Raw genomic sequence first — 18,358 nt, 5'->3', positions numbered from 1 at the left:
AACTGAAAGCTTTTAGTTGCATTGTGTTGATGAAAATTGTTAAACAGCGACAAGTGTAGCCCGTGGCCCACCATTGTATCGATATTGTCCAAACTTAACCACCCGATAGGTGTTGGGTTTTAATCACAAAAGGCCTCGGTATAATTGGGTGAGATCCACCCACTTATAAGTTATATTTTATTTGTCACTTTTCCAATGTGAGATCTTTCCTCTCCAACACGCCCCCTCACGTGCAACCTAGCTCTAGGTTAGCACGTGAAATTAATTAATAATCTAATTCCCACATTGGAAATTGGGACACAAGTCTCATGTCGGAGACTTGGCCAATATAACAATCCAAAGCCCACATCGGACACTTGGTAACGATCCAATCGGAATATTCCGATGGCAATATAAGGAACCCAAATTCGGGCCCATGACAATTTGAGACGCAATTGGAGAGAAACCCGCTCTGATACCATGTTAAACAGCGACAAGTGTAGCCCGTGACCCACCATTGTACCGATATTGTCCCAACTTAACCACCAGATAGGTGTTGGGTTTTAATCACAAAAGGTCTCGGTATAATTGGGTGAGATCCACCCACTTATAAATTATATTTTATTTGTCACTTTTCCAATGTAGAATCTTTTCTCTCCAACAAAAATTAGGCCACGCACATGCCTATCATGCAAATATGTACTTTTTTAATGTTAGAAAGAGTTTGGATAAACTCTAACCTTTTTGTGTGTGCTTCTGTCATACCACTACTACTATTCCATTACAGCGGGCGTGACTCCATGAATTCGATCTGGTCTTGATTGAGACAAAAGTTTGATTCTGATGAAATGCCACAACCCACATCGAACAGATAGAGCAACGTGTCAAGATTTGAATACTGTAAATTCTAAGTATGCATGGTTCATCTTTCAGGATTGTGCTAGCTAATAAACTACTTATCATGGATTGTGAAGATAAGTAGATGATCCATATTAAAAACAAAACAAAAGCAAAAGGATAAGTAGCATGGAACATGGATTCTGATAGATCAATGCGCAACTACGTTCTATCGTTGATTCAAATTCCTCTTTCAAAGAGAGGTAAAACACGCATGGAACATAGATTCTGAAAGATGTATGATGGCTCTAATGTCCATCTTAGTTTATTTCATTTGGTCAGTTATTATTGACATATATCTTTATTTTAATTACCGCTAAGTCGCGATCGCTAACAGAATACATGCATTGGAAGGGGTACGATCATTTTGCTTTCTTACTCCTCGGTGAATTCTTGAGAACATCTATAGCAACTAATGAGGTCGATCGATCATTCTCTATTTTAGATCCCATTAGAGGCAATTTATGATACATTGGATATTAAATAAAGTGTCATCGGAGACGGAAATTTTAAGGAGCGCGCATCATTGAACTCCAATCTATAAAACTTATTCACACATACGTATGATTAGGTCGTGGTCAATATGTACGCAAAATACAAAATACTTCTTTGATCTTGCGATAACCGCAACCATATGTCATCTTTGGACTTCTGCAAATTCTTGTATTTATATAGAACCTATTTGCCAAGATTGACATTGTGAATAGAAGGCTAACCTTTTCAAAACAAGTAACTTTATTATTTTTGAAGATGGTGAAATAATGGTCAATTCAGTAAAGAAAAGCCATCGAGGCATCGACCATCTTCTTTTCATGCGAGTATACATACATATGGTAAAATATTGATGCTTTAAGCCTTTAATCCAAAGCAAGCATTAGTGGACGGGAACTCATTGGAGAGAAGCCAAATTCCTGCAAATGGGCTCCAATTGAATAGATGGTAGGTGATCTATCCGGCCTCCTTTTGTTTTAAAGAGCGTCGGCTTCCATAGTAGAAGCTGTACACGTAAATTATCTAATATTATTTCAGAACTAAAACTAATGATTTCAGAAAGGTGGTATTGTTTTGGAGGGAGTCCTTAAACAAATTAGTGAGTGCTTAATGCTTTAGTGACTCAATCAAAACCAGGGCACTAAGCAAGTTGCTTATAATTAACAATATACAAAACCACTACGTATATAGAATTGTCATGCACTAATGGTATTATATTAGCAAAATTACCAAAACGAAGAGAGATCGTAAATTCATTTAACTGTTTCATTCCAATCTTACATTCCCCTTGCTTAATCAGACAAATTTCTTGTGGCTTTATTCTCCGCTAATTACTTTCTGTTCTGCATTTTTTATGGTCAGTTCACACCGACAGATCAAATTATCAGAAATTTGAGAATCATGACAGATAGCAAGCTGAGAACAAGTTAACCCTCTTGGTTTCCAACTAAAACCCACAGGTACTAATTGTTAGGTGCCTTTGAATATTAGTCACAGAATGAAAAACCTTAATTTATATGATAGAATATCCCAAGTTGAAATATAGAACTCGGAAGTTTTGGATCGAAGTTTCGATATGTAGACAAATGGAATCACATGCATGCATGAAGTTTGAATTACCTGCAGCTAGCTAACCTCATTGTTTGAACGTTCATGATGTTTAAACTAAGCTAGATTGTATAGACTGTACAGTGATCATGACTTTAAAGCAAATTACGAGACAGTTTGTCTTCCTGGGGTAAGCGCCTTTCTGGTGCAAATAATGCATATAATTAAAGTTAAAGAGGAAACACGATGTTGATGATGTTCACTGTTGGATTCACAAAGCCAGAAATGCAGAATGATTACTGTGCCTAACTGCTCGACCATGCACTTATTGTGCCCCCCCAAAAAGAAGTGCCATTGCAAGTAGAGAAGTACTTATTAGATATTTCAGAGACACGTAAAAGCACAGCATACTTAACAAAAAACTCATGACCAATGCTAGATAAATTTGACAAACTCATGTCGTCGGAGATTTTCACTCAACTAAAACTACATATCCAATCATGACGGCAGCTCAAACTCTCATTTATGAATATTGCTTCCAATTCCAGAGTTTTATCTTAAATAATGCAGTAAAACTGTTTGTTGAAATGCTTAAAAGAGATAAATAGTCTTATAATAAGTAACGGTGGCTAGACATTGTACTTTCTCCAACATATTGCCCCCAATGCAACATCCACTTCAATTGAAACTTTCCAGCTACTGTGATTACTCCTTAAACCTGAATTATATCCCCTAATTCCACCGATATTTCTATTTTAATTAGAAGGGTTAGACAAAAACTGTTCAACAAAATTCCTCAAAGAGACAACTAGTTTATCATCCCCCCACAAAGACAACGCTCATCCTTCCCCCACTGTTAAAACACGTTACTGCAATCTATCGTACAGGCTAGGGCAGATTTTATATTTCAGGCGTAGGATGGTCACAGCTGAGGTCAGGGGTCTTCCAATTGTGTTTAAAAATGAAGCAAAAGAAAATAACAAAGAGGAAACCAGCCGGGCTCGTTGAATACGTACTAATTATAGTAGATATAAAGCTATAGCTATGGTAATGGGGCCCTATGTAAGAATTTTGTGAGTGGACAAACAAACATAGACACACATAGCTTTCTCTCTGTTTCCACCTACTTACGTCCTCCTCTCTCATAGTATATAACTATATACCAAATTCCATATCTATATAACTAGTCTCGCCCTATCTAGAATCCTAAAGTACCTCAACTCAAACCATTCTCACCACCAGTACTATTCCTTTCTCTCTCTCTCTCTCTCTCTCTCGACCTTTCGGATCATACTGTGTAGAAAAAGCTAGCCATGTCGAAGATTCATCCAGCTGCAGAGAATAGATACCAATATCAAGATCGTGGGGTTCACCATCATCAGTTGGAAGATGCTCATGATGTAAACCCATCTGTGCTCACTGTATGGAAGAGATCTAGCATGAGTTTCCAGGGAACTGATGGATTTACAGTTTTCGATAACGAAGGAATATTGACTTTCCGAGTTGACAACTATTCCAGGAAGAACTGCGGCGTTCGGAAAGGGCTCGTCCTCATGGACGGAGCTGGAAGAGCCTTGCTCACTCTCAAACCCCAGGTAATTGTTGTTCTCTACGTGTACATATACTAGCCTCTGCGCACGCGCGTTATCTTCTACAAATGGTTTTTCTTTTATCGTGCAAGTGAATCTGATATGAGAACAAGTATGCATACAAATACATGGTAGCTAATCAAGTCCATTTTGTATGAACAGGTTCTGAGTATGCAAGACCAATGGAACGCATATCGAGGAGACTATGGATGTGCAAAGAGTCCCAAGTCCAGTAGAGTATTCACCATGAGAAATACTGGGTCTGGTCTTTTTGGCCGCGGCAATAAAAGTGAGGCTACAGCCGAGGTGTTCATGGGATCCGAAACTACGAGCCCTACACCGGATTTCAGAATCGAGGGTTGTTTTCGGAGGCGAAATTGCAAAATCAGGAGCAGCAGTGGACAACTGGTGGCCAATGTAGCTAGGAAAAGAGTAAACAACACAGTCATGCTTGGGGAGGATGTGTTCAGCTTGGTGGTACAACCAGGGTTCGACCGTGATCTTATCATGGCCTTTGTAATAGTCTTGGATCGCATTTGTGGGAAGCCTTTAACCCCAATTTTATGTTCTTGATTGATTGTCATTTGAGTGATGTACAAAAATAAAGCCACATAAAGAAGATACAAATTGTAAGGAGTAGAGCCAATTAGGGCCATTACTACTACTATTTTCTTGTACTTAAATAAGAACAGAGTAGTTTGCGCTCGTCTTTTTCCTTGTTTCTATTATTTCCATTTTTAGTTTCCTTCGTTTTTGGCTGCCAACTTGATTGAGTTACAGTAACACACAAGACTGTTAGCCTGTAACAGCCTCCGCGATATCTGATTTATTGAGAACATTTTGATGGGACAACACATGCTGGCATGTGTTCTCTCTTATTCGCGGTGTGAGCAACACATGATCAGTAATCGTGAGAGGACGACAGTAAACGATCGTCCCAGCCAAATCAGTAGTCGTGAGAGGACGAGACGTAGACGATAGTCCCAGCCAAATCGACAGAGGACGAGACGTAGACGATCGTCCCAGCACGCCAAATCGACAGACTGTCGGTATGGCCTTCCAAAAATACTTTGTCGACGACTAGCACCATGTGTAAGAGAGAAGCCACAGGACAAGTTACAGCAAGCAGGTGGTGTACTGGCGTTACAGTGCAGCACCACATGTTACTAAGAACTATACATGCCAGGTTTATGCGTAGATATTTGTTTCAAGAAGATCTGCACAGCAGAAAAATTATATTGCATCGATCTGTAACCACACTAAACTTCTATTAATGTGAAAAATAAGGGCATGAACTTGCAAACTCCAAAAAGCTCATGTCATTCCACCTAACAAACCAGTATTCCTCAAGTTCTAGGTTTGGAATTGGATTCCAAAATAGTAATCTAAACAAACAAAAAGATAAGTACATAACAACACGACTCAGGAATCACATGTAATCTAGGATCTGGAATCAAAGCATGTGAACATATCAACCCAAGTGGGCGGTCATCTCTGATGTTAGTACTACTTGGTAAAACTGCCAAAATAACAGGTGCAGCCAATGCCCTATCCATGTATCATCACCTCTGAGATCAACATCAATCACCAGTGACATAAGACTTGCCTTCATAATACTTTTTCTCACTAGCTGCCTTCTTCTCATTTCGTTTCTGCAGCAAAAAAACAAAATCCAAAAATTATAAGTATGTTTAGGGTGTGGAAGGAAAAAAGCAAGGATATCAACTAGAAGCAAAGCAGCTAAAACTATATTTGTTTAAGCATATGGACACAAATGCTAGTATACTGTGCTTTTAAAATTATCATGCTGGCAGTTTAAATCATATCTTATCTGTGTTATGAAGTTCAAAAGGTTCAGGAATTAGAGAGGAACCTGGTATGCTTCATGATTAGATACAATCCTCCTAATTATCGTGGAAGTTGTAATATCAAGCGGGCTTTCCAAAACTTTAAAGATACCCATACTGATTGGAACTTCATATGGATTGCCTGTCTCCTGTAAGAGAATAATAAAGAACAGTAGGTAAGTAACTAACCAAAGCATCTTGGTACCTCCATATAAAGCAATGAAATATCTTTTTGTTGGTGAAAAGTGATGGTAAAATATAACATCACCAATAGCAATTTGTTTTGCCATTTACCTTCTCAAAATTGTTATTCTCAGCAACTGTCCCGTGGACAACCAAAGAGATGTTGAAAGTAGTGATCTGCAGTAAAAAAATGTTCCAAGACAATTATATAATGTAAGTATGGAAACTGTTATAAATAAATTACCCAAGTTGACAAATCCATGGAAAAGTACTAAAATGCACAATGTATTGGCACCCAATTTCAATTAACAGATATATCCAGAACTCTTCATTATATTCATGAAAGGTGGCATTAATATGGAAGTCATCATTGAAGGCTAGGAGTGAATTACATAGGGTCCCATACACAACATCCTACTAAGGAACTTTTATCAAGGAAAGATATCACACCAGAAGGACATCAAAAGAATACAGGAAAAGAATAAAAACTGACTAAATGCATTATAAACCAAAGTCTCTACAAATGAGAAGAAAAGCTTACCACATCTTTTGTAATTTCCCATGGAGCACCAATTATAACCTCATCTACATAGCGGCAACCCAAAACACTTAGGCTTCTTTCATGAAGGTTCATGATGGGGCGATGTGCACCTCTACTAGCACTGCAGTGCAGTTAACACAAATAAAGTTATTACCTAGTATATTGTAGAGTTCAAAACTAGTATCAACTATAAAGAAACTATTCTGACTTGTGGATAAATCATGATTGGAGGTCGCAATAACAAAAAAATGGCTAGAAGAGACAGTAAAGAGGAAACTGATAAAAAAAATAGACAAAGCAAATCAAATTTCATGAAAGAAATCTTTACTCGCTCAGCCGATATTTCAGAACAGTTTATAAGCATCTGTCACAACCACAACCATTGTGCTACTCAAAACCCATTTGATGAGCTAGCGCAATGGCTAAAAAATGACTCATGGACTCGCTTGGTTTTCATGTGAAAGAGATGATATCCAAACATTCAGACATGTACACCAAAAAAAAGGTAGAAACCTCTACACATACAAATGACTCATCAAACATTCAGACACGTACACAAAAAAAGGTAGAAACCTCTACACATACAAATGACTCATCAGTATGAGTCAGTTCTAAGTAATGGTCAAATGTTATAGGCATCTAAAGTAGTCCAAGTGACTAAAGGATTATCAATTTATCGTTGCTGAAAGTTATAGAAACTAACATTTGTAAATTTCAACTAAATGTAAGAAATAAACCTGGTGCCTCTCTAGAAACATATATATGGGCAAATGACTAAAAAGCTATATATATATATATATGGATATATTATACATTGTAAAATGGAAGCTTTCATAAAGAGTGAGAAAGCAGGAAATGAGACCTGACAGTTTGATCAGTGTGTATTCCAACAAGAAGAAAATCCCCAAGCTCTCGAGCAAGCCTCAAGATCTGTATGGAAAAGAAATGCACAAGTATCTAGATACGTAAGTTTACACCCTCTTAATCATTTATTGCCTAAAAGTTCATTAGGGAAAGCAATACTAGATGAGAGGAGAAAGGAACAAACTTCACTGAAATCTAAAGCATACTAAAATTAATAGGAACAGAATAGTAACAGCACAGACTGAAAAAAAAAAAAAAAAAAAAAAAAAAAAACCCTCAAGTATTTACAAAAAATTGGAACAGGTATTATATATATATATATATATATATATATATATATATATATATAGGATTTTTCTCAGGTAAGGATGTCCTTAGTTTTTCTTATGGAACGGATTTACTGTTTTCACCCACTTTCCGATCACATTTTTACATCTTAACCGTTCAGTTTTTAGGTCCTAATGTATGGATCACTTCTGCAAAATTTCAGCCAATTTGGTGATCGTTAAGGCGTCCAAAATTGCAATTTACACGAACGAACCGAATCTGTCGAACCGGAACCGTTCATTTACATTGTTGTAATTTGCAGTCCGGCTTTGAAGCGGACGTCCACACTTTGCTAAAGTGCGGACGGCGACGCAGCGGAGGCTTTCCAGGCGGCGACGGCGGCTCAGGGCTTGGCGGTCTGGGCAGCGTTCGAGGTCGGAAGAGGTCCGAGTTGCAGGTTCTGGTCAGCAACCCGACCTGCAACTGCAGGTTTTCTAGGCAGCGCTGCAACGACGTCGCCGGCGACTCCACCGACTGCAGACCTCTCCGCCCGACCCCTGGCGTCCTTCCGGCAACCCCCGCCGCTCCGTCGCGCCCCGAGCCGAGCTGCAGCAGCGCCGTCCGCACTTTAACCGGACGTCCTCTTTGGAACGCCTCCGTATATATATATATGTATGTGTGTGTGTGTGTGTGTGTGTGTGTGTGTGAGAGAGAGAGAGAGAGCTAAAAAAAGGGTTTCATTTTCTTTTCTTTTATTGTTCTGGTTTTCCCTTAATTACAAAAAAGGAACCAGTTTACAAAAAAGGAACCAGTTACACAATTAATTGGGAATAGATATTATAACCTTATAAGTGCTGTTCTCAGCTACCAGATGCATTACTAAGAATTTGGAAGTGCATGTTACGAAAGAGAAGAAGATCAGTTGCATGTGAACAAAGTCATTCACATTACCTCGACATGTCCAGCATGAAAAAGATCAAATGCACCATCTATATATATAATGCGCGCATCGGACTGAGGTCCCTGCAGTCAAAGCCATAAACAATTCATCAATAACTGTCGAAGTCCATCTCACCAGTAATCCAATTACAACTAAAAGAGTGTAGTACTTTTCCATTAGAAAACTGAACAATTCTACGAGATGTTGGCAGGAAGTGAGACACACGAGTTCCACTACTCGATCCACCATCTTCAAGCTTCTGACCGTGACCATGGCTGAACTGTCTTTGCAAGGAAGAATGGTTGCGGTTTTCAGTAACTGACCTCTCTCTCACACACAGAAGCATACGACCTGCATATCCCCACCAAATTTAGACTACCAAATGCCAACTACATTAATTTGCATTCCATGGTAGAATTGAATTACAATAAGCATAACGATCGACAGAAGTGACCGAGATTCATAAAAATGAAAACACACCAACAATGTCGGTGCTGGAGACCCCTTCGGTACGTTTGATCTGCTTGTAGCGGCCAGCTTTCTTTGCGAGGGCATAAGCGTCGGTTCCGTCAGGAAGAACACATGGGTCATCCCCATGAATGATATAGTCTATATCATACTCATCAAACAACTTCTTCATAAACTCTTCAGTTATAGCATATGGTGCATCCGGAATAACCTCATCCACCCATTTCACAGCTTTAACCATAATCATCCTATAACACAATAATTACGATTCTAATAAAGCTAAAATTCACTAATAATTACAATGCAAATAAGCTATAAGCAAAGAAAGAACAAAAAAAAAAAAAGTTGGTACCTTTCGTTGAGAGGGGTGACAGGGGGGCCTTTATTGACGATGATTTCGGCGTCGCTGACGACGCCGACGACCAATTGGTCGCCGAGGGCACGCGCCTGACGGAGCGCGTTGCAGTGGCCGTAGTGCATCATGTCAAAGCAGCCGTCCATGTAGACTCGGACGGGTCTGTTCTTCTTCCTCCTCCATCGAATTGGAAGAGGGAGGCGGGGCCCGCGCTCGGAGGAGCCGAGCATGGAGACTCCGACGCCGATCCCGACCGCCACAACCACACCGCCGACGAGACACGTGGCGACGAACCGCGCCCAGCTGCGCGCATTCTCGGACGGACCCGCATCGAAACCCATTTTTTTTTTGTTTGTTAAAAGTTTTCCAAATCAAGGAGAGAGAGAGAGAGCTTTAACATTCAAAAGCTGAAAGGAAGAGGAAGAAGAAGAAAGATTGCATTTTTGGTTGGGTTCAGGGTTCCCCTCACTTTTCTCTTTCTCGCTGAAATTCGATCGCTGCTTTTGCTTTTTTGTTCGCTCCGCGTTTTCGTGAGGCGGGTGATAGCTGGGCCTGGGCCAACCGTCCGCATCGCAGTTTTTTCTTTCGTCTAGCCGTCTAGTCGACCTATAAATAAACTCGGTTTGTTTGTCCAAACAAAACTTTATTTGGATTTGGAGCGGATCGCCATTACTTCAACTCACCCTGATCTAATAATCCGTATGGCGAATTAACGAATTCCCGATCCACTAGTTCAGTTCGTTTAGTATAGACGTATAGTGAATATTCTTAAATTTTAAATAATAATATTAATTTTTTTATCCATGATACTTCATAAAACTTCAATAAAATATTTGAAACAAACTGAAGAGTATCTCCGAATGTTGAATTAAATAACCAAAATACTTCTTAGAACCAATACACTAAGGTAAGCAAAATATTGTAAATTTTTTATATGTATATAGCCTTTCCACTAAGGAATCCTTTTCTTTGGTCATTTTAAGGGATCATTCGTGGGACACATTTTCAATCTATCATCTCGATTGTTAAGTGCTTAAGACTATATGAATAGATCATTCATACAAATTTCAGCTAAATTGATGACCGTTATGTAAGATCAAATATGGACATAACACATGTCATCATAAAGTAATTGATGATTAGCTTAATATCAATCCTAGTTTAACATGGATACAAACAATAAATCAATACTAGTGACTTAATGAATAGTGTATCAATTCATTAAGGATAGTAATCCATTGCTTAGTCGACAAGAAAGGCTACAAGTTGTGATACATTAGGAATCTAAGAGTGAAACCTAAACCGACAAGGAATGCTTTAATGGGAAGCTTCTTGAGGTTTAAGTCTCATATATATACAGATGAATTGGTCCCTGATTACTACCACGACTATTGCATATTGTTCTGTCCATTGAGAAGCAAGTTGGTAAGTAACAGAAGACCATATTCAGTGATCGTGTTTAGCAGCTGCATAAGATGGAATCCATGACAGTGATTGCTGAAGGTAAGCCTTAATCCTATTATGATTGTTGTGCATATGTTGTGAGCATGTAACTATGGTTTTACAATTGGTATCAGAGCATAGGCTCACAAATATGAAAAATCGTTTTAGGGTTTTGAAAAACAAACATAAAATTTTTTAAGAGTTTTTTGCTTTACGGGTCAAGTAATTGATCAGGTTACTGACCAAGTCACTGGTCATGTAACTGGTCAGGTATCTGACCAAGTAAGTAACTGACCAGGTAACTGACCAAGTAACTGGTCAGGTACCTGATCAAGGTAAGTTACTTAAGTCGACTGCTGCATCTGGTTAATTATAAAATTCACGCTTCCGCTATGATTTTTTAGCAGCAAATTGGGGAAAAAGCAAAAACAGGTTTTTCTGTGAAAATTGTTTTCGATTCATAGCATGATAATTAAGTTTTGATTGTGCTCAAGAACCCTAGTTGCATTCCCGGCGTGCGTTAGGCTAGAGTAGATGGTGACCGGATGAAATTTACAATTTCTTGATTATTCTGTGGTTTCTTGGAATCGAATCAATTTTGGTTATGCTTGAATATGCATGTTGAATTGATTGATGATATGGTATTGTATCTGTGATTGTGTAAAATTGTATGAAGAACAGAAATCTCCCAGATTTTGTTTACACGTTAAAGTTGACAGATACAAGAGCTTAATTTTCTTACAAGGATGAATCTGGATAGAATGTAAAGTAAAAGAGCTCATATGTTTTGTGGTTTTCTGTTGGCATAAGTGATTATGATGCACAAAGCATCCTTCATTGATGTTGGCAGAAAACATTGATCAGGTACGTGTAACTGGTCAAGTAACTGACCAAGCAACTGACCAAGTAACTGTACCTGATCGAGTAACAAAACTGAAATTGTGTTTTGTGTTTTAAAACTATGCTTCAGTTTTATCTTCCAAAGAAGTGGTTAAGTATGGTTTTAGAATACAAAACAGCAGTATGCATGCTTGATGAAAATAAATACGGATACTTAGAAATTTTTCTTCTGTCTAAAGATGTGGATAAATTTCTTTGGATAACTTGTTTTCATTAAACATGGCATATTGATAAAGAACTCCAGAATGTTATGCTTCTGCTCAAAAGTGTTGCTTAACATTGTTTTTGGTTATGGACTGATATAAATGCAAGTATGGATTGTTTAGGTTTTCTGTATGTTCTTGTTTTGGTTGCTTAAAGCTAAATAAAACACAGAAAACTTAAAAATTAATTTTCTTTACAAAATTGAGAACTCACTTGAATTTTGTTTTGCTCCTTAGGTAACTCTTACATGAACTTGAACAGTGTCTTGATGTTAACTGGAACCAACTATAGAGCTTGGCTAGATTCTGTAGAGAACTATATGGGAATGCATGAGAACATAGATTATTGTTTCACTGAGGACAAACCTGAAGAGTTAACTGAAAAGAGCACTAAGAAGGAAACTGATCTTTACAAGAAGTGGCATAGATCCAATAGAATGGCTAAGAACCTCATCAGAACATCTATGTCTAAGACTGTCAGGGGAAGTATAGAAGAGCCCGAGCTAGCATCAGATTTTCTGGAACACATAGGTGCTAAGTTTAAAGAAAGTGAAAAAGCTGAAGCAGCTAGGTTGACTAAAGAGTTTCATGATTTGAAGTACATGGGTTCAGGGGGAGTTAGAGAGCATATTATGAAGATGATCAATATAAATGGCAGACTTAGGGAACTCTTGATGGGGGTTAGGGATGAGCAGGTAGTGCATTATGCACTACATTCCTTGCCGAACAGTTTTAGTCATCTTAGAACCAGTTACAATTCACAAAAGGGAAACTGGACTTTAGATGAACTTATATCCATCTGTGTGGATGAGGAATCTAGGATCAAGGAAGAAAAGGAACCTGCTACGACCATTAACCTTATTGAGAAGCCTAAAAGGAAAAAGCCCCAGAATAAGCTCAAGCCTATCAAAGCCATAACTAAGAGTTCAACAGCTGCAGTGGCCAAGGAAAACAGGCCATTCAGGTTCAAGTGCTACTTTTGCAAAAGAGTAGGACACATGAAAAAGGACTGCACAGGCTATAAAAATTGGTTAGCCAAAAAGGGTAAGATTTTTTCTAATACAGTTTTTTCCTTAGAAATTAATCTTATAAATGTTGAACCACAGTCTTGGTGGATAGATTCAGGCTCACCTATTCATATTACTAATTCTTTGCAGGGATTCATAAGGAGGAGAATCCCAAAAAGTGATGAAGTGAACCTGTGTGTAGGCAATGGCATGAGAGTGGCAGTCAAGGCTATTGGAACCTTAAAGCTCGATTTAGGATTAGGAAAATTATTAGTTCTGGACAATGTTTTTTATGTACCTTCCATGAGAAGGAATTTGGTTTCAGTTTCTCTTTTAGTAAAATCTGGTTGTAGACTTGTTATGGATAGTAATGGAATTCTTATTTCTAAAAATTCTGTTCAAATTGGTTCTGGTGTTATTATGAATGATTATTTACAGTTAAATTGTTCAATGGCTCAACAAGAAATTTTACTTGTTGAAAATAACACCAACAGTACTAGCACTTTAACAGGTGTTAAAAGAACCAAACTAAATGAAAAGTCTGCATTTTTATGGCATAGAAGACTCGGCCATGTTTCAAAAGAGAGACTGAAAATTTTGGTGAAAAACAACATCCTAAATGAACTTGATTTTTCTGATCTAACAGACTGTGTTGAATGCTTTAAGGGAAAAATAACTAATACTAGAAAGAAGACTGCATATAGAAGCCAAAATTTATTAGAACTCATACACACTGATATATGTGGACCATTTAGGCATCAAACTATCTGTGGGAATGTGTATTTTATCACATTCATTGATGACTTTTCTAGATACAGTTATATTTATCTACTTTCAGAAAAGGCACAAGCATTGAAAGCCTTTAAAATTTTTAAGTCTGAGGTAGAAAACCAACTAGAAAAGAAAATCAAAACAGTGAGATCAGATAGAGGGGGTGAGTTCTATGGCAAGTACACTGAATCCGGCCAACAAAAGGGTCCATTTGCCTTGTTTTTGCAAGACAATGGAATTAAAGCTCAATATACAACACCCTATAACCCATAACAGAATGGTGTTGCAGAGAGAAAGAATAGGACTCTTTTGAACATGGTTAGATGTATGATGTGTACAACAGGTTTGCCTAAATTTCTGTGGGGTGAGGCTTTAAAAACTGCAAATTATATTTGCAACAGAACACCTAGTAAAGCTATAGAAAAGACTGCTTTTGAGCTTTGGTGTGGCAGAAAACCTAGTCTTCATCACTGCCATGTTTGGGGATGCCATGCAGAAGCTAGGATTTATAATCCAAGCTTGAATAAACTTGATCCTAAGACAGTTAGTTGCTATTTTATAGGTTATCCAGATAAATCTAAAGGCTATAAATTATATTCTGCTTATCATTCACCTAGAATTTTTGAAACACATCAAGTAAAGTTTCTAAGTGAAAAAGTTCACAATACAAACCTTGAGGATTTATCCTCAGATTTTGAGGAAATTGTGTCGGATGAGAATATAAGCGTAGCATTGCCTTTAGAACAAGAAGTAACTGATCAAGTCACTGGTCGAGTAACTGACCAAGTAACTGATCACGTACCTATAACTAGTCAAGCAACTGACCATGTCACTGACCGAGTAACTGTCACTGGACAAGTCACTGACCATGTAACTGGTCAAGTATCTGACCAAGTCACTGGTCGAGTACCTGTAACTAGTCATGTCACTGACCAAGTAACTGGTCAAGTACCTGTCACTGGTCATGTCACTGACCACGTAACTGACCAAGTAACTGTCACTGGTCAGGTAACTGACCACGTAACTGACAACCCTCAGCCTAGAAGATCACAGCGATCAAGAAAACCAACTTATGGGGGGGAAGATAGTGACTACATTGTTTATCTGCAAGAAGCAGAAATTGAAATAGATTGTGCAGAGGACAATGATCCAACTACATTTAACCAGGCCATTGAAAGTAGTGAATCTCATCAATGGCAGCTAGCAATGGAAGCAGAAATTAATTCCATGAGTCAAAATGCAGTTTGGGAATTAGTTGAACCTGACCCAAATCAGAAACCTATAGGTTGTAAATGGGTTTTCAAAACCAAAAGAGATGCAAATGGCAATGTAGAGAGACATAAAGCAAGATTAGTTGCCAAGGGTTTTACACAAAAGGAGGGCATTGATTTTATTGAGACCTTTTCTCCAGTTTCTACAAAAGACTCGTTTAGGATAATCATGGCTTTAGTTGCTTATTTTGATATGGAGCTACACCAAATGGATGTTAAGACAGCTTTTTTGAATGGTGAACTAGATGAAGTGATTTATATGAAGCAGCCAGAAGGTTTTGTGCAAGCTGGAAGTGAAAACTTAGTATGCAGGTTAAGAAAATCAATTTATGGCCTTAAACAAGCTTCTAGACAGTGGTACAAGAAATTTGATTCTGTGATTTCTACTTTTGGATTTACAGAGAATCTTGTTGATGAGTGTGTTTACTTGAAGACAGTTGGGAACAATTTTATTTTCCTAGTACTTTATGTTGATGATATACTTTTGGCTAGCAGTAACATTAAACTGCTTAAAGACACCAAGAGCTTTCTGTCAAAGAATTTTGACATGAAAGACTTAGGAGAAGCATCCTATGTACTAGGCATTGAGATTAAAAGAGATAGAGCACATAGACTACTTGGTTTGTCTCAACAGAATTATATTACCAAAGTTTTGAAGAGATTTGGTATGGAGAAGTGTGCAGCAGGAGAAGTTCCCATGTCCAAAGGTGATAAGTTAACCAAGAAGCAGAGTCCTAATAGTGATGTTGAGAAAGAAATTATGGAGTCAAAGCCTTATGCTAGACTTGTAGGAAGTCTCATGTATGCACAAGTCTGCACTAGGCCAGACTTGGCTTTTGCAGTAGGGATTTTATCGAGATTCCAATCTAATCCAGGCCATGAACATTGGGTAGCTGGGAAGAAAGTGTTGAGGTACCTGCAGAAAACAAAGAATCACATGCTAGTTTATAGGCAAGTGGAGGATCTGAAACTCGTTGGATTTTCAGATTCTGATTTCGCAGGGAACTATCCAGACTCCAAGAAGTCAACTTGTGGATATGTGTACATGCTAGCAGGAGGTGCAGTTGCTTGGAAAACCATGAAGCAAACTCTAGTTTCAACCTCCACCATGCAGGCTGAATTTATTGCAGTATATGAAACTGTGTGTGAAGGACTTTGGATCAGGAATTTCTTGATGCAGACCAAAGTGTTAAGTCACATTGTGGCAGGCACACTTGTGATTTATTGTGATAATGAAGCAGCTGTTTTCTTTAGTAAGAACAGTAAAAGGTCAAATAATTCTAAACACATTGATTTAAAGTATTACAGTGTTAGAGAAAGGGTTAAGCATGGTGAGATAGCTGTTTTGAGCATTGACACGAATTCGCAGCTAGCAGACCCCTTCACCAAGGCCTTGTCAGTAGCAGCATTCCAGAAACATACAGCCAGCATTGGAGTTTTAGCAAATCTAGATGCTTAGGTTCAGTAGAGAGTTAATCCAGTTGGAGCAATTTAAATTTCTAAGGTTTTTGAGTTCTTGTATTTTTTAGTTGTGGTCTTTTGACTTTATTTATCACAACTTGTTTGTAATGACAGATTTTATTATTATCAATAAACTTTTGAGGTATTTCCAGTTATGATTTTGCTGCAGCTTTATTGTTTTATTTTGGAAATTATCATCTTGTTTTGAATATCATACTTGCTATCAGATGGCTTAAATCATGTGAAGCATGATGTTAAGGTTCAAGCAATATTTTTAAGCCATCAGTGTTCAGTGAATTTGCTTGAGTTTCTGGTTTTAGAAACATAAAGTAGGACCTAATATATGTTTACTTGTTGATACACATTAACATATATTGTATCACTTCTGGTTGAACATATGTGGATTGCAGAAGCTTGTGTTAGTGGTTTTGAAACTCTGCATTTTTGTTAAAATGTATACTGTTTCTTGCTCTGCATAAGTAACTGTGATCTGACCATGTTGAAATGGATTTTCGATTTGAGTTTGTTATCTGGCGCGCACTTCAGTAAGTTAAGTAGGTTTTGATGTTTTCTGGTGCAAATCATCGAGCATGATATGTGTGAGTCCAAGGGGGAGATTATAAGATCAAATATGGACATAACACATGTCATCATAAAGTAATTGATGATTAGCTTAATATCAATCCTAGTTTAAAATGGATACAAACAATAAATCAATACTAGTGACTTAATGAATAGTGTATCAATTCATTAAGGATAGTAATCCATTGCTTAGTCGACAAGAAAGGCTACAAGTTGTGATACATTAGGAATCTAAGAGTGAAACCTAAACCGACAAGGAATGCTTTAATGGGAAGCTTCTTGAGGTTTAAGTCTCATATATATACAGATGAATTGGTCCCTGATTACTACCACGACTATTGCATATTGTTCTGTCCATTGAGAAGCAAGTTGGTAAGTAACAGAAGACCATATTCAGTGATCGTGTTTAGCAGCTGCATAAGATGGAATCCATGACAGTGATTGCTGAAGGTAAGCCTTAATCCTATTATGATTGTTGTGCATATGTTGTGAGCATGTAACTATGGTTTTACACGTTAAAGTATCGAACTAGATTAAATCAATGTACGAACCGAATCGGTCCAATCTGAACCTTTCGTGTTCATAATTGTAAATCCAAGTTAGGAATGCCTTAATGATTATCAATTTAGATAAAAGTTTCTAGAAATGATCTACTCATATAATACCTAAAAACTGAACGGTTAAGATGTGAATATGTGATCGAAATGTGGGTCTAATGAGTGATCACTTAAAATGGCCAAAAAATGGATCCCTCACTAGAAGGGCCGTGTGTGTGTGTGTGTAAGGCCATTCCACCAAGGGATCTCATTTTTTTGTCATTTTAAGGGATTCTTTATGGGACCCACTGTAAAAAAAAAAAAATTATATCACATATTGGCATTTTGACCGTTCAGTTATGGAGTTCTAAAAATTGAACGGTCAAAATACCAATATGCCAATATGGAGTTCTAAAGAATAGATCACTTCTATAAATTATCAACCAAATTGCTGACCGGTAAGGTATTAAAATAGATTAAATCAATGGACGAATCACATCTGTCTAACTTGAACCGTTCATGTTTTAATTATAAATCACAATTATGAATGTCTTAACAATTATCAATTTGGCTGAAAATTTACTTAAATAATATATTCATATAGACCTAAAAACTAAACGGTCGAGATGCTGATATGTGATCGAAAAGTTGGTATAATAAGCGATCTTTTAAAATGGCCGAAAAATGAATCCCTCACTATATATATATGTGTGTG

General features: G+C 37.7%; 2 protein-coding genes across 2 annotated transcripts; one reads left to right on the top strand and one right to left on the bottom strand.

The window, feature by feature from the left end:
• Positions 1–3,609: 3,609 nt before the first annotated feature.
• Positions 3,610–4,727, top strand: LOC133720782 (protein LURP-one-related 5-like). Its single transcript, XM_062147253.1, has 2 exons — positions 3,610–4,010; positions 4,167–4,727. Exons 1-2 carry the CDS (start codon positions 3,729–3,731, stop codon positions 4,575–4,577), a joined length of 693 nt encoding a protein of 230 aa, XP_062003237.1. The 5' UTR covers positions 3,610–3,728; the 3' UTR covers positions 4,578–4,727.
• A 522-nt stretch (positions 4,728–5,249) lies between these two features.
• LOC133720781 (ethanolamine-phosphate cytidylyltransferase) lies at positions 5,250–10,048 on the bottom strand. The gene is made up of 9 exons (XM_062147252.1): positions 9,467–10,048; positions 9,127–9,362; positions 8,816–8,997; positions 8,658–8,729; positions 7,438–7,505; positions 6,576–6,696; positions 6,146–6,211; positions 5,878–6,000; positions 5,250–5,656 (listed from the first exon to the last, which is right to left on the bottom strand). The coding sequence occupies exons 1-9, from the start codon at positions 9,808–9,810 to the stop codon at positions 5,585–5,587; spliced, it is 1,284 nt and encodes a 427-aa protein (XP_062003236.1). The 5' UTR covers positions 9,811–10,048; the 3' UTR covers positions 5,250–5,584.
• Positions 10,049–18,358: the final 8,310 nt, after the last annotated feature.

The sequence above is a fragment of the Rosa rugosa genome, chromosome 7 (assembly GCF_958449725.1).
Source record: "Rosa rugosa chromosome 7, drRosRugo1.1, whole genome shotgun sequence".
NCBI classification, from domain to species: Eukaryota; Viridiplantae; Streptophyta; class Magnoliopsida; order Rosales; family Rosaceae; genus Rosa; species Rosa rugosa.
Note: the sequence above shows the minus strand (reverse complement) of the source record. Positions and strands in the feature narration are given on the sequence as shown.

Coding starts and splice junctions, on each gene's coding strand:
- LOC133720781 (XM_062147252.1), bottom strand. CDS start 9,810: ATGGGTTTCGATGCGGGTCCGTCCGAGAATGCGCGCAGCTGGGCGCGG. Junction 8,998..9,126: donor CTCCAGCACCGACATTGTTG/GTGTGTTTTCAT, acceptor GGGGATATGCAG/GTCGTATGCTTCTGTGTGTG. Junction 5,657..5,877: donor CTAATCATGAAGCATACCAG/GTTCCTCTCTAA, acceptor TTTTTGCTGCAG/AAACGAAATGAGAAGAAGGC.
- LOC133720782 (XM_062147253.1), top strand. CDS start 3,729: ATGTCGAAGATTCATCCAGCTGCAGAGAATAGATACCAATATCAAGAT. Junction 4,011..4,166: donor TGCTCACTCTCAAACCCCAG/GTAATTGTTGTT, acceptor TTGTATGAACAG/GTTCTGAGTATGCAAGACCA.